General features: G+C 40.0%; 1 protein-coding gene across 2 annotated transcripts in view; it reads right to left on the bottom strand.

Annotated features, from left to right (window-relative positions):
• Positions 1–4817: 4817 nt before the first annotated feature.
• The window catches only part of LOC149267576 (phospho-2-dehydro-3-deoxyheptonate aldolase 2, chloroplastic-like), a 105937-nt gene continuing 89768 nt past the window's right edge, over positions 4818–20986 (bottom strand). The window contains exons 4-5 of one of the 2 annotated variants that reach the window (XM_089433478.1): positions 5530–5775; positions 4818–5356 (exon numbers count right to left, since the gene is read on the bottom strand). In XM_089433478.1, coding sequence (XP_089289604.1) covers positions 5072–5356; positions 5530–5775 — 531 coding nt within the window. In that variant the 3' untranslated portion in view covers positions 4818–5071. The remainder of the gene's footprint in view (positions 5357–5529; positions 5776–20986) is intronic. The other variant, XM_089433486.1, reaches the window with a different exon arrangement.

The raw sequence follows: 20986 nt of genomic DNA, 5'->3' as shown, positions 1-20986 counted from the left end.
ACGTTGAGTGATAAGGGTATTAGGATTAGGGTTTTGTTATAATATTAGAGTTCAGGTTTTAAAAAAAATAGGGTTAGGGTTTGATCAAGGTGACCACACAATTAGGGTAGGGTTTCTATAGGGTTAGGGTTTCATCATTTGGGATTCCATTATCTAGGATTTCATCATCTTTATGCTCCTAAGGCATTGTTAAATATTTGGCATATGCATTTGGCACTTAGGATAGCAAGGTTAGGTTTTCAATAAAGCTAGGGTCATCGTTGTCATGGACTTACTAGGATTAGGGCTTCAAGGACAAGGGGTTTGAGGTATGGACTTAGAATTAGGCATAGATATTTAGGATTTTTAGGACACGTGTTTCAATACACATGGTTGACATGTGTATTTAGGGATTGCTTCAATACAAGGTAGGAATTCTTATTTAGGGCTCCAACATTAGGTCAACATAGACCTAGGGCTTCTTCAAAATGTTAGGGTTTCACCTTCTTCAATAATGCCATACTGACATAAATGACAACTTTGTTCATAGAGTATATCATTTTGAGATCTTCCATGTACCTTTGTATATATGTTATTATGAATACCTCCCTAGTTAAGAGGGAGTGTTGAAAAATGTAACTAGTGTTAGTCTTCATAATTGTATTTGAGTCATGAAGTAATGTATATCAAAAGAAAGAAAAATAAATTTTATTATAAAAGAAATTGACTTATTAAAGCATGGAAGCATGGGTTCCATTCTTGTGTTATTGATTTTTAGGTCAAATCCTCATTGTAAACTTCTAGGGTTTATGTAAAAAGTCATTTTCCTTGTCATTATGTAACAGACACTTCTTGAGCTTTATTAGTCGAGAAATAAATTTATTTTTATGTAAATTAGGTCTTCTAGGCCTCCTCCACCAAGTCAGCCTCAAACAAGGGCAAGTCAGCCTCATCAGGGGAATCTGACCTCACAAATTCACTATATAAAGGCAACAACTCAACCTTATTTGGAGCACACACACACACAAGTTCAATCTGCGGTAGCTCGAAGCAGAAAAGGGTTGAGAAATCCAAGGAAGAAAAAGAAAAACCTGGCGAAGGAGAAGGAAGCCTTTGTCAAGTAAAAGAAGTCGGATTTTCTCTCTTTGTCTCACATGTGCGAAGAAGTTGAATCTGCAAAAGGGCCGAAATTGCAGAACCGAAGCTGGGCTAAAATTCTAGAGTAGTTAGGCAGAAATTTTGGAGTGTTATTGGGTTATAACTACTGGACAAGAAGAGACTACTGAAGTTTTTTGAATCATATGGAAGGCTGACTTGGTGGAGGAAGGTTTTTTTGGTCTAAGGTCTTGGTCTATCTCAATTTGATTAGTGAAAGAGTTTGACTAGGTTTTCCCCTAGAGAAGGGTTTTAGCCCTGGATAAGTACCTACATCTGGTGTCGTTGATCTTTATGTTTTGATTTGATGATGGTTAGATGAAAAGAAGATTAAAGAAGAACATAAAGAAAGTTAATAAGAATACAAGAATATCACAAGTAATTATCAACATAAGAAAATATTTTCGCCTTTTTTATTTTTTAACAAATGTGTTGATGCGTTGAAGGACTAATGATAAGCTAGAGAGTAGTTGGAACCATGTTTAGTGGCCTAATGGAGTTGGTTTATTGATAGAGGCAGATTTGAATTGTTGCAGACCGGGAGTTGAAGGACCAAGCAGGGGTGTTTAGGGTACAAACAAGAGGAGCTAAGAGAGCGCACTACATCAACCAAATGGTCAATGTATCTTGTTTGAGCAGTTTGGTTGTCATGGTTGTTGACACCAAGTTCCAGTTGTAGTCTTCTATCAGTGGATGTATGACGGACATTATCCCTAGTGTTGAAAAATGTATAACTAGGTTCGATATTCATTAATATGAAATGTACTTTTGATTCTTGTATATTGTAAAATGAAAGAAAATTATTATTATTATTATTTAGCATGGGTTTCATGCTCAAGGTCTTTTATTTTAGAGGTCAATAACCCATTGAGTGCTTCTAGGGTTTGTCCTAGGTCAAGAAGTCACAACAGTCATTGTCATATGTTGAAGACCCCATCAGGGACATTGTAACTTGTAAAAAGAAGTATTTTTGTATTTAAAAGTGTCAGAGTACCCTCCAAGACCGAGTCGGTCTACTAGCTAAAAAGTCGGCCTATTCTGAGGAGCCTCGTCTACCTTAGAAGCCTATATAAAGGAAGGAACCCAACCTCCCTTGGACACACACTTCTCATCATCTAAGAAAAGGTGAAGAGCAAGAAGGCTAGCAAAGAAGAAGGACGAAGGAAGAAGTTTTGGGCTAATTCTCTCTCACACATGCAAAGAAGAAGAGCTAAGGTTTGTTGCTTCAAGGCCGAAATTCTCAAGTTGCTGAAGAAGATTGAAGTTGCTAGAAGAAGATTCTATTAGGTCACCTTTTGGCCCTAGACAAAGAAGCAAGCTAAGCAAAGTTGTTTGGAGGCCTTGGAAGGCTAAATTTCGCTCACACGTGTGGATGCAATAGCTACTGCAGGGGGCCAAAAATTTCAGACCTACAATAGAGGCCGAAATTCTATAGCTTGGGGTCAAAGTTGTGCTGCTAGAAGAGATTTGACTGGGTTTGACTTGTACAAGTAAACCACATCATTAACAAGCTCAGACTTGGTCTTAGAAGGGTATTGGTCTTGGTCTACAGGTCTTGGAATTCATCAATTGAAGAATCTATAAGAAGAGAAGAGATTTATGGGTTTTCCTCAAGTGGAGAGGTTTTGACCTTGACTTGCCGCCCATATCCTGTGTTCTTGTGTTCTTCTTGTTTTGGTAGTTGTTTGATGATAAAAACAAACATAATAATAAGAGAAGACGCTAATAAGCAAGAATAAGTGAAAAGATATCACAAGTAGTTATCAAGTAAAGAGAAATTATTCTAACCATTTCCCTATAGATTTCTCAACACTTGATACAAGAGCCCTCGACAGTGGTATTATCAATTGTTAATATAACAAAGTTGGGCAGTTCAAATTTCTAAAAAGTCATCTATTTTTGTACACGTGTTGATTTAGTGCTATTCATTGTTCTACTGTGCAAAGTGGTTTGTTGTGGTACTTGGATTGGTAGCATTAGTGATTGTAATATTCTAACCTAGACTGTAGTATTGTGGAAAAACAACTATAGCCTATGGGGATTGATAGGCTACTTCGTCATATTCGTCATCAATTCATAAAGGACATTACATGCATTTATTTTTATTGTTTTTTCTTTTAATGGCCAAAGGCCCGACAACAAAATGGAGAACCTTCAAACAAACTTTTTGTGGCTAAAAGCCTCAATCACAACAAAAACGAATTTGATGAAGAGTCGATGGCCAAGAGTCAAGATTGGAGAATAAGGCTCTGACACCAATGTAACAAATAAGGTTCATAAGCTCACGAATATTTGGAATATTTGGAATATATAAATATCTGTTATAGGACAAGTAATATTTATATATAAGAATGTTTGAATGTGCAAAAGATATCATATTTACAAATAAAGACCTTGTTTATATACTAGGGAAGGTGCCCCTTCACAAATAATCGTGTCTTTTAGGACATCTCTCTCCAATATACTAATTATTATTAATTATTAATTATATATTTATGTTCGTCACATATTACCTCTAAAAGCTTAAGAGTTGAAGGTAATTATACTGTCTTGAATACGCTGGTGGGCTAGCTTGAGTGGTGGAGAACTTTGAGATTTATCCAGGGAGTCTTGAGGTCAATTCACTGGGTTGGCTGCCTTTGTTGCCTGTCTAACTAGATGTCCCTGTTCAGGTCAGGCATTGTAATCAGTGTTGAACAGATTTGCATTGGGTACCACTTACAAATGCAATTTGACTTACAAGTGCCCAAGAAAAATAATTTTATACTATGTTGAATTTATTGATCAATAGTTATATTTAAATTTTAGCATTACAACGTAAAAATCAATCTGTTGTCAAACTTTTTAATTCCTTTAATCTTGATGCACCCCAGATCCTAAAATTGTGAAAACATTCTAGTTCCACAGCTGATTTTCCATTCGCAGCAGCTATTGGTAACTCTATTGGTAACTCTTCCCTTCTGAGAAAAACTAGATTTTTGACCAACAAATCGAAGGCAAAAGCCAAAAAAATGAGAGAAACCCCATTGAGATTGATAGCGATAACACAAAATGGAAGTACAAGTGAATACCAGGAAGAAATAAATTAATCAGACTAAAAGAGTATTTCCATCTGATAATCGACAGTGGCAAGGACATGTCAACCTTTCATCATGTGACTCAAACATGAGAAGCTGTAAAGGTAGTCGCGGCAGAGAAACAGAAAAGATCATTCGGGAGATGCATTATACCCCTAGACTTCATAAAATGACATATGTCTAAGACACGGACTTCATTGAAAAGGTGTACCAGCAAGAACAGCATCCGTGACTCGGAAGTATGAAAACAGGAATATGAACCAGTATTGATCACAAGTTACAGAGGCTTCCAAAATAACATTTTATAACATGAAAGCAGCATAGAGCCATCCTTCATATCATGTGGTCATATGGTCAGAAATGTATGTCATATTTAAACAGATTTAAGTAAATTAAAAAGAAATATAATATTGCACACTAATTCTAATCCTAAAAGCCAATGTTCATTCAACAAATACTTTGGACAACACTGAAACAGTTGTAGTAATCGTGACTGTAAATCAGAAGCTCAAGTACAAACTTTCATATTAATTTAAGGCATAATTTGACATCTAAAACATGATAAAAGTTTTCAAACGGAATTGATTGTATAAAGAATAACAACTCTTGCATCGAACAACTTGCCAATTTATTTGAAAGAACCAGATCCATCTACAGAACATAAAATAGATAATGCTCACAAAGTTCTTTACACTGCTGCCACATATCCTTACTAAATGGTAGACGTATAACAAATATAAAAGGCCAGAAAACCCATAAAACCTTCACAAACTAACGGGCCACTATATCTAATTGTTATTATCATCCACTGCTTTTCCAATATCAGATCCATTTTGTTACAAACCTCAATTGCAGCATTTTTACAGTGACATTAATCCTTTTACAAGGCTTGATAATCCCAGATTAGATTTTGTCATTCTCTTCCTTCTTAATCTTCCAGCAATTATAAATGCCAATTCCAGTGACTGTGAGGCATTCACTCTAGGGTCACAGTGAGTGTGATACCTAGAATGTAGATCATCGAGTGTCACCACTCTACCTCCACCAACACATTCTGTTACATTCTGCCCTGTCATTTCTAAGTGAACACCTCCAGGGTGGCTACCTTCTTCTTCATGAACATCGAAAAATGCTGTCAGTTCAGCCTGCATATCCAGGGCATGCAGTCTGTTAGCCATGATTTAGCATTCACAAATGGTACTGCATGCCTGATAAATAATAGTTCTAACTTCTGAAAAGGTGAATGTTTCAGAATAAACACAAGACCAACTTGGATAAAAAATCATTTAACAACAAAATGAATATTTTTTCAAAATACCCGAATAGCATCAAATAGACGTGTCTTCAATCCTGATGGTGCCTTAATTGTGTTTCCATGCATAGGATCACTGACCCAAGTCACTATCAAGCCTGCTTGTCTTACTGCTCTTATCAAATGTGGCAATTTCAACCTCAGGTTTTCAGCACCCATCCGTACAATTATTGTCAGTCTCCCAGGCTTATTATTAGGATTCAAAATTTCACATATTTTCACTAATTCAGCTGGGTCCATCTTATCACTGACCTGCGTTAAAGAGAACAGCATGCAGTAAGCAAAAACAACTAATCCATGGAAATTGCAGTAAGAGTTACCCTTACAAAACAAACTATGGGAAGATTGTAGAACAACCAAAAAAAATTAGCTATGCATGAGCACAGCTGAACGTCATTTGCTATATTCTTATTTCTTTGAGGTCTCACATTCTATGTTTCATATTTGTAGATGCAATACTAGCTGTATTGCATTCCTCTTTTGTTCTAAACATCCACTGAGATCAAGAAGGTTGATCAGACCTGTTACCACTTAGTCAAACAGGTTGCTCAGGTGACAATAAGCTACAACGTTGAAAAACAATTGAAGCTTGAAATGTTTTTTAGAAGTGTATAAGCACACAAAAGGTCATCTAAAGGATGATATTGCATTTAAAAGCATAAACTTGATAGAACATCAGGGTCATTTCTAAGCAGCAGAGACAAATTGTTTGATGGGTAAAATCATTGGGGTAGAGTTGTTGTTTATCACGGGCATGAAGTATCCCATCACCAGCCTACATGTGTGAAAGGTTTGTTCAGCACTGGAAGACATCTTAAAGAGGTAAATTAGCAAATATCAAATAGAAATAATAACGTACCAATAGTTGATTCTATATGGTTCTATTCTTCCTCCACACCAAGACCAGACTTTCCCTCCACACCAACAACAGTATTTGCAACTTCTCCCCACAGAAATTTTGGTAGCTTTTGATCATGCAACATGGCTCTGACTGCATAATGGTTCTATTCTTCCTGTCAGCGACACCATTTTGTTAAGGGTTGTACGACACAGTGGTTTCTTTATTTATTTCGGCATCTTTGCAAAGATCATTAAAATCATTGGAAAATCTCCCCTATTGAGAAATCAACCCTAGTAGGATTTCGGGTTTGATTCTTCTTTCTTAATAATTACTTGTGAATTATGTTGGCATCTTTTACTTCTTAATTAATTTATCTTTCATCAAACAATTACCAAATTATATGTGTATGAAGATCACAAGAACAAGAGACACAAGATGTAGGCGCATAGCCAAGGCAAACCCCCTATAAGGGGAAAACCCAGTCAAGAACTCTTCCTTCAGTGGATTCAATTCAAGATGAAACACTTCCAAGCTTCTTAGACATAGACAAAAACCTCCTCCAACCGCCAAGTCAGCCCTTCCTTACAACAAATGATCTTCACAAAATACTCAAAGTGAGAGCTCCTCAGCAACAACTTCAGTTCAGAATTCCCCCCCCCCAGAAGTAGAACTTCGACCCCAACAACAGAATTTTGGTCCTGCAGTAAACACACATTTTTGGCCCCCCAACAACTTCCAAGAAACTCTGCACGTGTGAGAGATAGATAGCCCAGAAACTTCGATTTAGGTCTTCCCAACTACTTCACACTCTTTTTTTGCTTCTCTTGCTTGAAGATCGAACTTGTTTAGTGAATTCTCTCCAAATGAAGTCGAGTTGCTCAATATATAAGCTTCTTGTGAGGTCAAATTGCCCTAACCCGGGCCGACTTGATGAGGGCAGGGCCGACTTGGTCTGGAAGTGACAAATGACCATTTTGACTCAAAAATAAATCCTTTTACATGATACAAAAGCCCAAGAAGGGTCTCATAAAAATGGCAATGACTCTAATGACTCAAGATAAAACCTAGAAGTCGTCAATGGAGGCTTAGACCTAGAAAACATCGACCCAAGCATGAAACCCATGCTTTAATAAGTCATTTTTTGTTAGAGAATCTACGGCAAAATAGTGTTGAGATGATTCTCTGAGACTTGATAACCGTTTTTGAAGTCTTTTTACTTTTTCTTAGTTAGCTTATACTTCTTATTATTAGTGCATATGTGTGTGCTTCATCAAACTGCTACCTAAACAAAATAAGAAGAACACAAAAATTTGGCTCTCTACCAGGGACAAACCCTCTCCACTCTTGAGAGGGAAACCCTTTGTAAGTTTTCTCTTATTGAAGCTTCTTATTTGAACAATTGCCAAACCCTAGACCCTTAACTAATATCTCCTCCAAGCATGAGTCAAATCCTTCCTCTTTCTGCACTGTCACTTCCGGCACATCTTCCAGTACTTCTTTCGCCACTTTGTCTTCCAACACTTTGTCCTCTAGGTTAGGAAACCCTAGAATATTAGGGCTTCTTCTACTTCGCTATAAGGAGGACCTTCTTGCTGATCTTGGCAACCTTGTAGTGTTAGGATATTCCGACACATAGGAAATAGTTAAGATCAACTTGGTCTAGTATAGAGTTAGGTAAAGTGTGTTTCTTTACCGTTGTACATTTTGTAACTTACAATCCGACGGTCACGATATGTAGTGATCCGACGGTTCACTCTCTCCTCGGTATTACCGACACTTGATCCGTGGCTTGACACCCGATTGGTCCATGAGTTCTATTTAAAGCGCATGGAGGGTCATTGTTCGGGTAATCCGTGCATGAGAGAAGCTTATGTAAATTTTCATTCTTTGATTAATAAATTGCCTGTAGTAGCCACGTTGGCGCAGGTCGTGGACTGTTTCCCTCTTTGAGGGTTTTAACCACGTCAAAAATACTGGTGTATTGATCTGTGATCTGGTTGTGAGCGGTGTCCTTTTGGTGTTCTTTCTGAGGAACTTACCCTGTAAATTCCTACATGGTATCAGAGCTATTTGAGGGCCGCGTCCGTTGGTGATCCAAATCTGAAGCCGGTAGAACTGCATGCGGCTGTCGTTTCCTAGATCTGTTGTTTCTGACTGCTTTCGGGCCGAGAGGACTGCTCTGTTGCGTTCGGAGCATCTGTTCCAGTGAGGAACCCCTTTCGTTTCACGCGAAAAGGTTTCCGGTAGCCCTAGCTGCGTCATTTTTCAGATCGGGAGGTATACAGTGTTTTTGCAGTTTACTGTTATTTTCTCTCTGCTTATTTCGGTTTCGGTTTATTTAGCCCTTTTTTTTAACCGGATCTATACCTTTCATTTCTGCGTATGCTCTTTGCCCTGCGACTCTATGCGATCTGGGCAAATCAGAAACAGAAAGGAAGGATTTTTCTCATGCGTATGCTCTTTTCCCTGCACCTTAGTGTGATCTCGGAAAATCAGAAACATTGAGAAAAATATTTAGTTTTTCGGCTAAAGCTAACTTTGAGCCGCAAGATTCATTTTTTTAAAAAATATCTAGTTTTTTGGCTAAAGCTAACTTCGAGCCGCAAGGTTCGTTTTTCTTTGCATATTCGTGTTGGGTTTTGTGTTTTGTGTTTTGTAGGGAAAAAGAGCTTTCTCAAGGCAAGCACGCAAACCAAGGCCCCCCCCCTCTCTCTCTCTCTCTCTCTCAAATTTTTTGTATAGATCAATTGGTTCAAAGCTATTTTAAGAGAGTAGAGGTCTTGGGTTCAAGTCTCCATTTTGTGGGGGCGGATTTTTTCATTCCCGCACATTCGCGCACTTTGCCGGTAACTTCAACAAATTTTTTCAAAAAGCCATAACTTCTTCATCCGGAAGCCTTTTTCAGAGCCGTTTTTTTTAAAACAGCCTAATTTTTCGAGATCTATCCATTGGAACACTTACTTTCAGCATCTTCAGCTTCAGTTTTTTTTAAAAATGGAAAGTCCATGCCAAGTCATTCTTGACAGCACTAACTACTTCCAATGGATAGCCTACATGGAAGATTTACTTAGAAGTAAAGGTCTCTACAGAATAGCCACAGACCAAGAGAAGAAACCAAAAGATGAAGACAAGGCTGCAAAATGGGAAAATAGACAAGATCAAGCACGTGGTTTGATAGGGATGTCTATTTCTCCTGATCTTAGATTCCATATTGCAGAACTTGAGACTCCTCATGAAGCATTGGAAAAAATCGCTAAAGTTTTTGGGATTAAAAATGAAATTAGAGCCCATCAACTTGAAAATGAGTTGCTTACTTTGGATCCTAATAATTTTTCTTGCATTGAAGATTTCTTGTCCAAATTCAAGACCCTTAGATATCTCTTGGAAGGTGTTAAGGTTAAGAAAGAAGATGGTAACCTTATTTATTCCATCCTTACTAAGTTGGGACCAGCCTACTCTGTATTTGTTTCCACTTTCCATTCTACAAGGGAAGCTTTCATTTGTCAAGGAAAAGACTACAAGGCCCCTTCCTTTGACTCCTTTTGTGATTCCTTAATAAGAGAACAAGAAAAACTCTTACACATTGGTCTTCTTAATCTTGGAAACTCTTCCAAGAAAGCGTTAGCCGCCCAGCAGCAACCAAATTCAAAGAATCCTAAGAAGTCATATCCTAAAAAGAATGGTCCTAAACCAAACAAGGGTCCTAAGCAAACTCAGCCTCAAAATGAAAGATCATTTCAGCAAAATGATAAGACCAATAAAAACAAATGGAAGAAGACTGATAGACATTGTAACTTTTGTAATCGAGATGGCCACTTAGAATCTAAATGCTTTAAGAAGATGGAAGCCTTGGAAGCCGCAATGAAGAAACATAACATCCATGTGGAGCATACTTCAACTTCAACTTCCGGAATGGCACTTTCTGCATGTCGTTGTCAATCATCTCAGTCTGGTTATGCATTAAATGTATCTTCTTCTTCTCCTTCTCATGAGTGGCTCATTGATTCTGGAGCCTCTTATCACATGGCCAAAAACCAAGCCATGTTTTCTTCTTTAAATGATTGTAACACCAAAAATATATATGTTGGTGATGATAGATCTCTTAATGTTGTAGGGACTGGAACTGTTCATCTAGACAATGGTCAGTTTAATGATGTATTATGTGTTCCAACCTTATCCTGCAACCTTCTATCTGTATATCAGATAACTCATTCAGGTGAAGGTAAAATTGTTGAATTTTCACCTCATGATGTTGTAATCAAGGATCTAAGAGATCCTAAACAGATTCTAGCTACTGGTATTGCTGATGATTCCACAAGGTTGTATAAGTTTCACAACTTTGGGTCATCAAATCTTCCCTCAGTATTTGTTGCTCATAATGATGAAGTGAGCAAACTTTGGCATGAGCGATTTGGTCACTTAAACTATCGCTCCCTTCAGCATCTATGTAAAGAAAATATGGTGACAGGTCTTCCTATGGTATCTTGCAGAGATGGTGTTTGTTCCGGATGTGTACTCGGAAAACATCATCGGGACAGTTTTGACAAACGTGCCTCTTGGCACGCCTCAGCCCCTTTACAGCTTGTGCACAGTGATTTATGTGGTCCACTTCCTGTTGCTTCATTCTCTGGCTGCAAGTATTTCTTAACTTTCATTGATGATTTCTCCAGACGCACTTGGGTATACTTCTTAAAACTCAAGAGCGAAGTATTTAACACATTTTTGGCCTTCAAAGCCTTTGTTGAAAAACAATCTGGACATCAAATTCTTAAGCTAAGAACTGATAATGGTGGAGAATATGTTAAAAACACATTCATCAACTTTTGCACCGAAAATGGAATTCAAATGCAACATACTGTTCCATACACTCCACAACAAAATGGTGTAGCTGAAAGGAAAAATCGCACCTTAAAGGAAATGGCTAATTGTATGCTGCAATCTAAAGGACTCAGTCTTAGTTTTTGGGCCGAAGCAATTAATTGTGCAAATTATATAATCAATCGCACTCCTACTAAGGTTCTAAAGAATATCACTCCAGAAGAAGCTTGGAGTTCCATTAAACCAGATGTAAGTCACTTTCGTGTTTTTGGAAGTGAAGCATGGGCCCATATTCCAGATGAAAAGCATAAAGCTTTAGAACCTAAGAGTGAGAAATGTACTTTTGTTGGATATTCTGAAGATGTAAAAGGTTATAGACTTATTCCATTTAAGTCCAAAAATGTTATCATTAGAAGAGATGTAAAATTTGATGAAAATAAATCGGCCTGCGAGCCTAGTCCGGCGGATGTGCCACCTCTTCCTATCTCTTCTACTTTTGAAAACATTTCTTCTTCAGATGATGAAAGTGAGGATGATAATCCTCCCCCACCTTCTCAGGATCCTCAACTTCCAAGATGGGTCCGTGCTACTCGGGATGCAGCAGGTGATCTTGCCGGTGATCCTACAGATCAGCGACGTACACGTTCTCAGTTTGAAAGAGCCTCTTCTTTACTGGCTCAAGCTCCAGTAAATCATGATCCTGACACTTTTGCAGAAGCTTCAGGCCATCCACATTGGGAAGCAGCTATGAATGAAGAATATCATTCATTGTTGACAAATGATACATGGGATCTTGTTCCTCTACCAAAGGGACGCAAACTTGTTAGATGTAAATGGGTTTACAGAACCAAGTATGGACCAGATGGGAAAGTTGATAAACATAAAGCTCGTCTTGTTGCTAAGGGTTTTTCACAGGTTGAAGGCATTGACTACACTGAAACCTTCTCCCCTGTTGCCAAAATGAACTCTATCCGCCTTGTTCTTTCCCTTGCTGCCTCTTTAAAATGGGAAGTCCATCAGATGGATGTTAAATCTGCCTTCTTGCATGGGGACTTGCATGAAGAAATCTATATGGAACAACCCATTGGCTTCATCCAAACAGACTCCAGCCTTGTATGTCGACTTAAGAAATCTCTCTATGGTCTCAAGCAAGCTCCTCGGGCTTGGTATGCCAAAATGGATAGCTTTCTTTTAGAATCTGGCTTTTCTAGGTGTTATTCTGACAATACTGTCTACACCAAGAAAGTGGGCAACTCTCTTATCATCCTTGTTCTTTATGTTGATGATCTTATTCTTACTGGTAGTGATCCCAACCTTATCAACCATGTGAAGTCCAGCCTTAAAAAGAAATTTGAAATGACAGACTTAGGACACTTACACTATTTTCTCGGTCTTCAAGTCTTGCAATCCAAGGAGGGTATTTCCCTTTCCCAGTCCAAGTATGCTTGTGATATTCTTCGTCATTTTCACATGGAAGACTGTAAGCCAGCCCCTTCTCCCTTTCAGTCTGGAGTCAAACTTTCAGTCTCTTGTACTTCTCCTGAAGTTGATGCTACCTTATACCGTCAACTTGTAGGAAAACTCTTGTATTTAACCCATACTCGTCCTGATCTTTCCTTTGTTGTTGGCCTTGTTGCTCGTTTTATGCAAAACCCCCGTGAAAGTCATTGGAAAGCAGCCAAAAGAATACTTCGTTATGTTCGAGGTACAGTACAGTTTGGGATTCATTACAGTGCCAAAGCAGCTCCTCTATTAGTTGGTTTCACTGATTCTGATTGGGCTGGTGACCCTGATGATCGGAAGTCTACTGCCGGTTATGTCTTCACTCTTGGTTCAGGACCTATTACATGGGCTTGTAAGAAACAGGCTGCCATTTCTCTTTCGTCAGCAGAAGCAGAGTATCGTGGTGTCGTGGAAGCTAGTAAGGAAGCCTTGTGGCTTCGTCAGATCCTATCAGAGTTTGGCTTTGAGCAGCAACATCCAACCACACTTTGGTGTGATAATCAAAGTGCCATTCAGCTATGCAAAGATCCAGTCCAGCATCAGCGCAGTAAACACATTGAACTACACATGCACTTCATCAGAAAGCTCATTCATGACCATGTTCTTGAAGTGCAATATTGTTCAACAGATGATCAGGTTGCAGACATCTTCACAAAGGCTCTCACAGAGGCGAAGTTCACTAAACTTCGATATATGCTTGGAGTTCAGGAAGTTGTCACTAAGGGGGGATAGGCTCTAGTGCCTCCTTCCTTCTCCTATTGTGTCATATTTGTAAATCCTTCAATCCTATCCCAAGTTGTTCTTAAGGGGGGATGTTAGGATATTCCGACACATAGGAAATAGTTAAGATCAACTTGGTCTAGTATAGAGTTAGGTAAAGTGTGTTTCTTTACCGTTGTACATTTTGTAACTTACAATCCGACGGTCACGATATGTAGTGATCCGACGGTTCACTCTCTCCTCGGTATTACCGACACTTGATCCGTGGCTTGACACCCGATTGGTCCATGAGTTCTATTTAAAGCGCATGGAGGGTCATTGTTCGGGTAATCCGTGCATGAGAGAAGCTTATGTAAATTTTCATTCTTTGATTAATAAATTGCCTGTAGTAGCCACGTTGGCGCAGGCCGTGGACTGTTTCCCTCTTTGAGGGTTTTAACCACGTCAAAAATACTGGTGTATTGATCTGTGATCTGGTTGTGAGCGGTGTCCTTTTGGTGTTCTTTCTGAGGAACTTACCCTGTAAATTCCTACATGTAGACCTTTTCCTACATCCAAATGATGTCCCTCAATATGTTGCCCTTAGACTGTTGTATATCTGCAACTGTACCTCACACGTGGGACTATTCTAGCCCTAGAAACAATCCCTTTCTTTCTCGGCTTCCTTTGTCTGTGAGTGTTTCTCCTTCGCTCTAGAGGGAGGTCTTATAGACCTTAAATTTCACCCCAACCAATCATTATACTTGACCTGAAGTATGACTGTGGTTAGGTTGCAGAGCGGCCTTCTTACTTCGCACGTGTGGCTGTGTTAGCTTCATAAAAGTCTTCCTTCACTTCGTTTGTGAGGCTCTCTTCAACACTAGAGTGGAGGGTCTTTGTAGGCCTAATTACTAGCCCAAACAATGATAAACTTGAGACTGATATATGGCTGTTGTTGTGACCGCAGAGATGGCCCTGTTCTTTGCACGTGTGATTGGTTTTCACCTTAGAGACAGTCCTTTGACTGTGGCTGCAACTTCTCCTTGCTTCACTGCCCTAACAAACCCTTTTTCTCCTCTTTTCTTCGTCTTACTTCATCCTCCTTGCTTGCAGATTTCAGAGATGAGTTGGTGTCTCCAAATGAGTGGACAACCTCTATTTATAGAGGTTTGTCCCTCCTCCTTTAAGCCGACATGACTGTCCCTAAAGCCGACTTGCAGTTTGTGCCAAAATTCAATTTTTCTTCATCATTTTTGTTGCTTGTAGTCATCGTTGCTGCTATGAGAGGCCTTGGAGGTGTTCCCATGACCTTGTATGACATCATACATGATGTAACATGCCCTCAAAGGGTCTCATCATAATTACATTTTGACTTTGACTTTGACTTCAAAATGTACTTGACCTATTTTCAATGAGCAAGAAACTCATTGACAAATAATATCAAAATAAATTCTCTTTTCTTGAATAAGTACAAATATCAAAATTACATATATGAAGACCGAACCTAGTTACATCTTCTTCAACACTCCCTCTTAACTAGGGAGGTATTCATACAACATTACAAGGTGTTTGGCAATTTTCAATCTCGAAGAATTCACATAAGAGAAACCGGATTAGCAATCCATCTCTTATAGCATCATATTCATCAGCATTGTCATAGTGCAAGGCCTTGACTAACAGCTCCATCTCTTTACAAGACCATGAGCCACAATGCTAGCGAGACCAATGATTTAGAGACACCTTCATCATTGTCTCTCGAGGTACATACCCACCTGGGTGTTCTCGAGTATGACCTTCTAGGTGTTGATTTTTGGTAGCATCGGATGTGCTCTAGCTTTGAAATTTGAAAGAGAGGCTAAGGCACATGAGATCTCCAAAACCCAGATATCGTTTTGAGAAATTCCACCCGGATGAGGAGTTGTTAAAATAATTAATATTTTTAATGGGAACCTAAATCTAAAATTAGGAAAATAAAAATATTAATGGGTATTAATAAAGACAAGGGTGATAAGCTTCTAAGAGACGAGGATCAAGTCTGTTTTAATCTTAGTCGTTGATGAGGGACTTAATCTCAGTCGTTGATTCGTCAACGGGAAAAGTATAAGAGAAGACTTGAGGATCATTTGGAGACACACCGGCAGATACTCAATATCTCAAGGAAAATCGATTCTCAAGCAGAGGAGATCGATTTCAGAGGGAGAGTTGCAGGTGGAGGAAGAGGAGGGCATCAGCAACAGGCAGTGACTGAGGAGGAGGTGACACAGGGACGGTGGGAGACAGGGCAGAGAGAGACGCAGTCCAAAGGAGAGACGCAAAGCCTACGCAAGCTGACGCAAAGGGACGCAGATCCACTCAGAGCCACACTAGGCCACGTAGAGTGATGCAGGAGTGATGCAGAAGTGGAAGCAAGGTCCCCAAAGTGTCAGAAGGTCTCAAAGGGAAAGACTCAAGTGTTTTCTTTCAGTGTCTCTGTAAAATCATTCCTTGTAAAAGCAATTGCTGCTAAAGATTCATAAAACCCTCATCTGCTACACTGGTTTTCCCACATTGGGTTTTTCCAGGAACAATTGTCCAAAAATAACTGTGTTGATGTGATTGGTTCTTGTGCATGTATTTTTCTCTAGGTAATTGTGTGATAACTGCAGTAGAATTTATTTTGATATTTACTGAAGGGATCTCGTAAATAACTTATTATGACTAATAAGTAGGTGAAATAAATTAGTTGCTGCAGTAGTAGAATTTCAAGTTAGAAATTTTCACATGGTATCAGAGCAGAGATCCAACAACAAGAGAGGAAAATCGATTATGGGTCAAGAGCATGATGCAGAGGCATCCACTCAAGGGAACTCGCGCAAATTTCCAGAAGAATGCACAAGGGACATAAATTACGATTATTCTATGTTAGCTTCCAGATTGGAAGAAGAATTCGCTTGCTTAGCAAGCTCTGCCTCCTTGGAGGTTTGGTATATAGATAGTAGAGCTTTCTGTCATATGACAGGAATCGAAGAATGTTTTTCAGATTATCAAGAAGAAAGAATGAATTTTCAGATCACCATGGGAAATAAAGAAAAGTGTACTCTAGTAGGAAGAGGTACTATAGTTTTTCAAACCAAAGCAGGAGAGCGGCTTCGAGCAACCAATGTGCTGCATGTGCCAGGATTCGGAATGAACTTACTTTATGTATCTCAACTTCAAAACAAGGGCTATGACGTTTTCTTCTTTAAAGAGAAAGTATATGTCAAACACTCGGGTTGGAAAAAGAAGGCCTAGATTGGAATCAGAAGTAACAGGTTGTACAGGTTGCAACTAGAATCACCAATGGCACTGATAGGCAGTAATGGAGACAAAGATTTGAATGAACTATGGCACAGGAGGATGGGACACTTACACGATGGGGCTCTGAGAATTCTCAAGAAAACAGTATCAGGAGTTCCAGAACTAATTACTGAACGAGATGATGTATGCAAAGGGTGCGCTCTAGGCAAGTATGCCAAAGCAGCGTTTTCCAAATGTAACAATAGGGCTAAGAGTGTGCTAGCATTGATACACTCAGACATCTATGGACTGATGTCCACAAAAGCTCTTAGTGGTGCCAAATACTTCGTCACCTTCATCGATGACCATTCCAGGAAGACTTGGATCTACTTTCTTAAAACCAAGGATGAGGCTTTCGGTCGATTCAAAGAGTTCAAGGCTGTAATGGAGAATCTGACAGGAAAGAAGATAAAAGTGTTGCGTTCAAACAATGGTGGAGAGTATGTTGACAATGACTTCACCGATTTTTGCGCTATGTAAGGCATCAGAAGGGAGTGGACAGCTACCTACAATCCGAAGCAGAATGGAGTAGCAGAAAGGAAAAACAAGACTATTGTGGAAGCAACTATGGCGATGTTGTATGATCAGGATATGCCTAAATTCCTGTGGGCAGAAGCATGGTGCACAGTGGTTTATGTCTAGAACAGAACTCCTCACAGGGCATTGGGAAAAATCACTTCGAAGAAGGTCTTCATCAGGAAGACACCTGAAGTCAGTCATTTCAGGATATTTGGGAGTTTAGCGTATTGTCGTATAGCCGAAGAGAAGAGAAAGAAATTAGATCAAACTGCTGAGAAAGGATATTGTTAAGTTATGGTATGTTCTATGCTTAGTGCAATTTACTTCAATTTCTTCTTATTACCCCAATTTCACTGTTTAGCAATCACATCAACATAAAGTAAAATGCTGATAGAACATAAATAAATCGACAGAAGACAAGCCAAGACAAGAGACACCAGATGTGGTGGCTAGCCAGGGGCAAACCCCAATGTGGGGAAACCCTTTGATCAATTCTTCTATAATCTTCAATAATTCAACAAAGAGAAAGATAGTACAATATCACAAATCTGATATCTTATATCAGCAATAATAAATCAGCGACCAGCAAAGTCAAAGCTAGTCAAACAGCCCCGGATTGACCTCTAGTCAACCTTGAAGAAATCGGTCTTCAACAGCAAACTTTGGCAGCCCAAAACAACCCTCAGTCAACGGTCAAAACAGCGGTCAATAATCAAAAGCCTGCAGTCAACCCTAACCAGTCAACATTGGTCAATGCAGCACCCAAACAGTGTGCGCAACTCAACGCTTGGTCAATGCATCCTTTGATATCCTACACTTGGTCAACGCAACCCTAGAAAAGTCAACGCTACCCAGAAAGTCAATGCTACCCTAGAAAACAGTCAACGCTACCCTAAACAAAATTTTCGTCCTCCCTCTTGCACGTGTGAGAGATATTGCTCCTACGCTGGCCCAATGAGATGAGGAGAGAGAAGATGAGTGTTGAGATGATGTGAAATAACGCCACAAGGTGTCTTCTATTTATATGAATCGTTGAGGTTAAGTTGGGAGTGTGCCACACACTTTTATCTTGTTGGCCGACCTTGACAAATTGTCAAGTATATACAAATAAATTCATATCTCCATAAATACATGTCGGAAACGGATGATTGTTAGATCAATCCTACACCTCTCGACGAGAGGTATCCAAGAAAAATATCAGCTGCCATAAATAAGATGACCCACATGGAGTTTGGCCCTAGTTGCCAATTTTAACACTCCCTCTCAACTAGGGAGAAATCCATCTGTTAATACATCTGACCATCTATACTATCTCTGCCATCAAATGCACTGCCTTGCACTGCTCGGCTTGGCTCTGCTCAAGAAATGATCGAGGATGTATCATACCATCCTCTACTGACCCAAAGTAAGTCCCAGATAAAAGAGAGTGCTCAATAGCGCTCTTACTGCCCCGAAGTCAATTCAAGAGAGTGTGTCATACCACTCTTACTGACCGCAGATCAGTTCCAAGAGAGAGTGAGCTATATCACTCTTACTGACCCAAAGTCAGTTCCAATTGATCCCATATCAATGTCAGTCATCCTAGCATAGGGAGTATGGCAGATACACGATGTTTCCATCAGTACTACTATGGTCCCTATCCTCATTTCCCTACTCAGTGGCCAAATGAGAGGTACTTTCCATGAGTCCCAGACTACATTGGTAGGATGCTTCGGTAGGAGAACCACTCATCCTGCCCACAAGTCGCCATGGGATATTTTAGGGGAAGGTTGAACCATTCACCCTGTACACAGCGCACCACTAGGGAAGGGTGAGTCGCCCTAGGGTCGCTTGTCGCTCCAAGAAGTACCCCAAGCCCCCCGAAACTCAATGCATGCATCATACAGGACCCTCATAAGAGGGTCTCTCAACAACTCCAAGTCGTTCTCGGAAATTCAAGAACTTGACCTTTCCCAGGCTTCGTCAGAATGTCAACGACCTGCTCATCTATACCAATATGATGGAGCCTTATTGCTCCTTGCTGTACCATATCCCAAATAAAGTGGTACCAGATATCGATATGTTTGGAGCGATCATGAAATACGGGATTCTCGGATAACTGAATCCCACTTTGGTTGTCACAAAGGATCACGGTAGTATCCAATGTATGTCCACACAGCTCACTGAAGAGCTTCCGCAACCAGACAACCTCACAAGAGGCCATACTCGCAACAATATACTCTGCCTCAGCGATGGTCAAAGCCACCAACTTCTGCTTCCTGCTCATCCAGGATATCGAGGCAGAACCCAAAGAAAAATAGCTCCCGGAAGTGCTCTTTCGGTCCACCATACTGCCTGCCCAATCAACATCGGTATATCCATGTAGCCTCACATCTCCGACAGTGTATCTCAACCCATGAGTGATTGTGCCCCGAAGATATCTCAAAAGATTCTTGGCACCAATCCAATGTGAGTGGTGAGGCTTAACCATATGTTGGCTCAACGTGTTGACTGCAAAACATATATCCAGATGGGAGTTCACCAAGAACATCAATGCTCCTATGAGTTGACGATACTCAGTAGCATTTCCCAAAGCAGATCCAGCAGCACTACTGCATAACTTCTTGAAGTTAAGCTCCATCGGGGTAGTCATGGGCTTGCAGTCCACCATACCGAATCTCTCCAATATCTTCACCTCATATTTTCCTTGAGATTGGAAAATCTCCCCTGGTTTTTGCCAGACTTCCATCCCTAGGAAATAGTGCATCAGTCTTAGGTCCTTCATCTCAAATTAGGAAGCCAACTCCCTCTTACATTTGTGAATGAGAGGGTCTGCACCTGTCAGAAAGAGGTTGTCAACATATAGCACCAGTATGAGAGGCTTATCATCTTCAACCTTAAAGTAAAAGTTTGGATCGGATTCACTCTTAGTGAAACCCAGCTTCATCAAGTAGTTATCGATCCTCTCATACCAAGCTCGTGGTGCTTACTTCAGCCCATAGAGGGATTTCTTCAACCTGCATACGTGAGATTCCCGATTATGAATCTCAAACCCCTCGGGTTGTTCCACATCGACTTCCGCTTTAATCGAACCATGCAAGAACGCAGTCTTGACATCCATCTGATATAGGTTCCATTCTTGCGAAGCAGCAAGGGCTATGATCGAGCGGATGGTGGTGTATCGGGCAACAGGTGCAAGTATCTCGTCATAATCTATACCTTCCTTTTGAGAGAAGCCACGAGTGAAAAAACGAGCCTTATACTTTTCAGCACTTCCATCACCTCCATGCTTTATTTTGTAAAGCCACTTCGAGGTGACAACTATTTTGTCCTGGGATCTGGAAACCACATCCCAGACATCGTTCTTCATGATGGACTCGTATTCCTCATTCATAGCATCCTTCCATACTTGATGCTTCACGGCTTCTTCGAACGATGAAGGCTCATTTTGAATGATCGTGCTCATAATGGTCAAATATCCCTGATACCTGGTCGGCTTCTTAATTTCACGGAAAGTCCCTCTGGGTGCAATGTGTCCTTTGGCATCAAGTGTCCCCCTAAGCCATGAGGGCCTCTTCCTAGAAGAGGAAGGCTCTTGCCGAGGGGGACCAATAGGATCCATAGGTTCTTCCACTTCGGGCATCATCTCATCTTCCTTTTCATTTGACTTCCTGGTGTCAGCTTCTTTAGTTTTCCTTAATATAGGAAGATTGTCAACCTCGCTAAGAACCATATCTTCGTCAAAGGTGACACCATGACTATCTTGACTTCCCTTTGACCAGCCACATA

This window comes from Pinus tabuliformis, chromosome 6, assembly GCF_031772625.1.
Source record: "Pinus tabuliformis cultivar Carrire ecotype Pingquan chromosome 6, CPIR1, whole genome shotgun sequence".
In the NCBI taxonomy this organism is placed as follows: Eukaryota; Viridiplantae; Streptophyta; class Pinopsida; order Pinales; family Pinaceae; genus Pinus; species Pinus tabuliformis.
The sequence above is the reverse complement of the archived record's forward strand: the minus strand, read 5'-3'. Positions and strand labels throughout refer to the sequence as shown.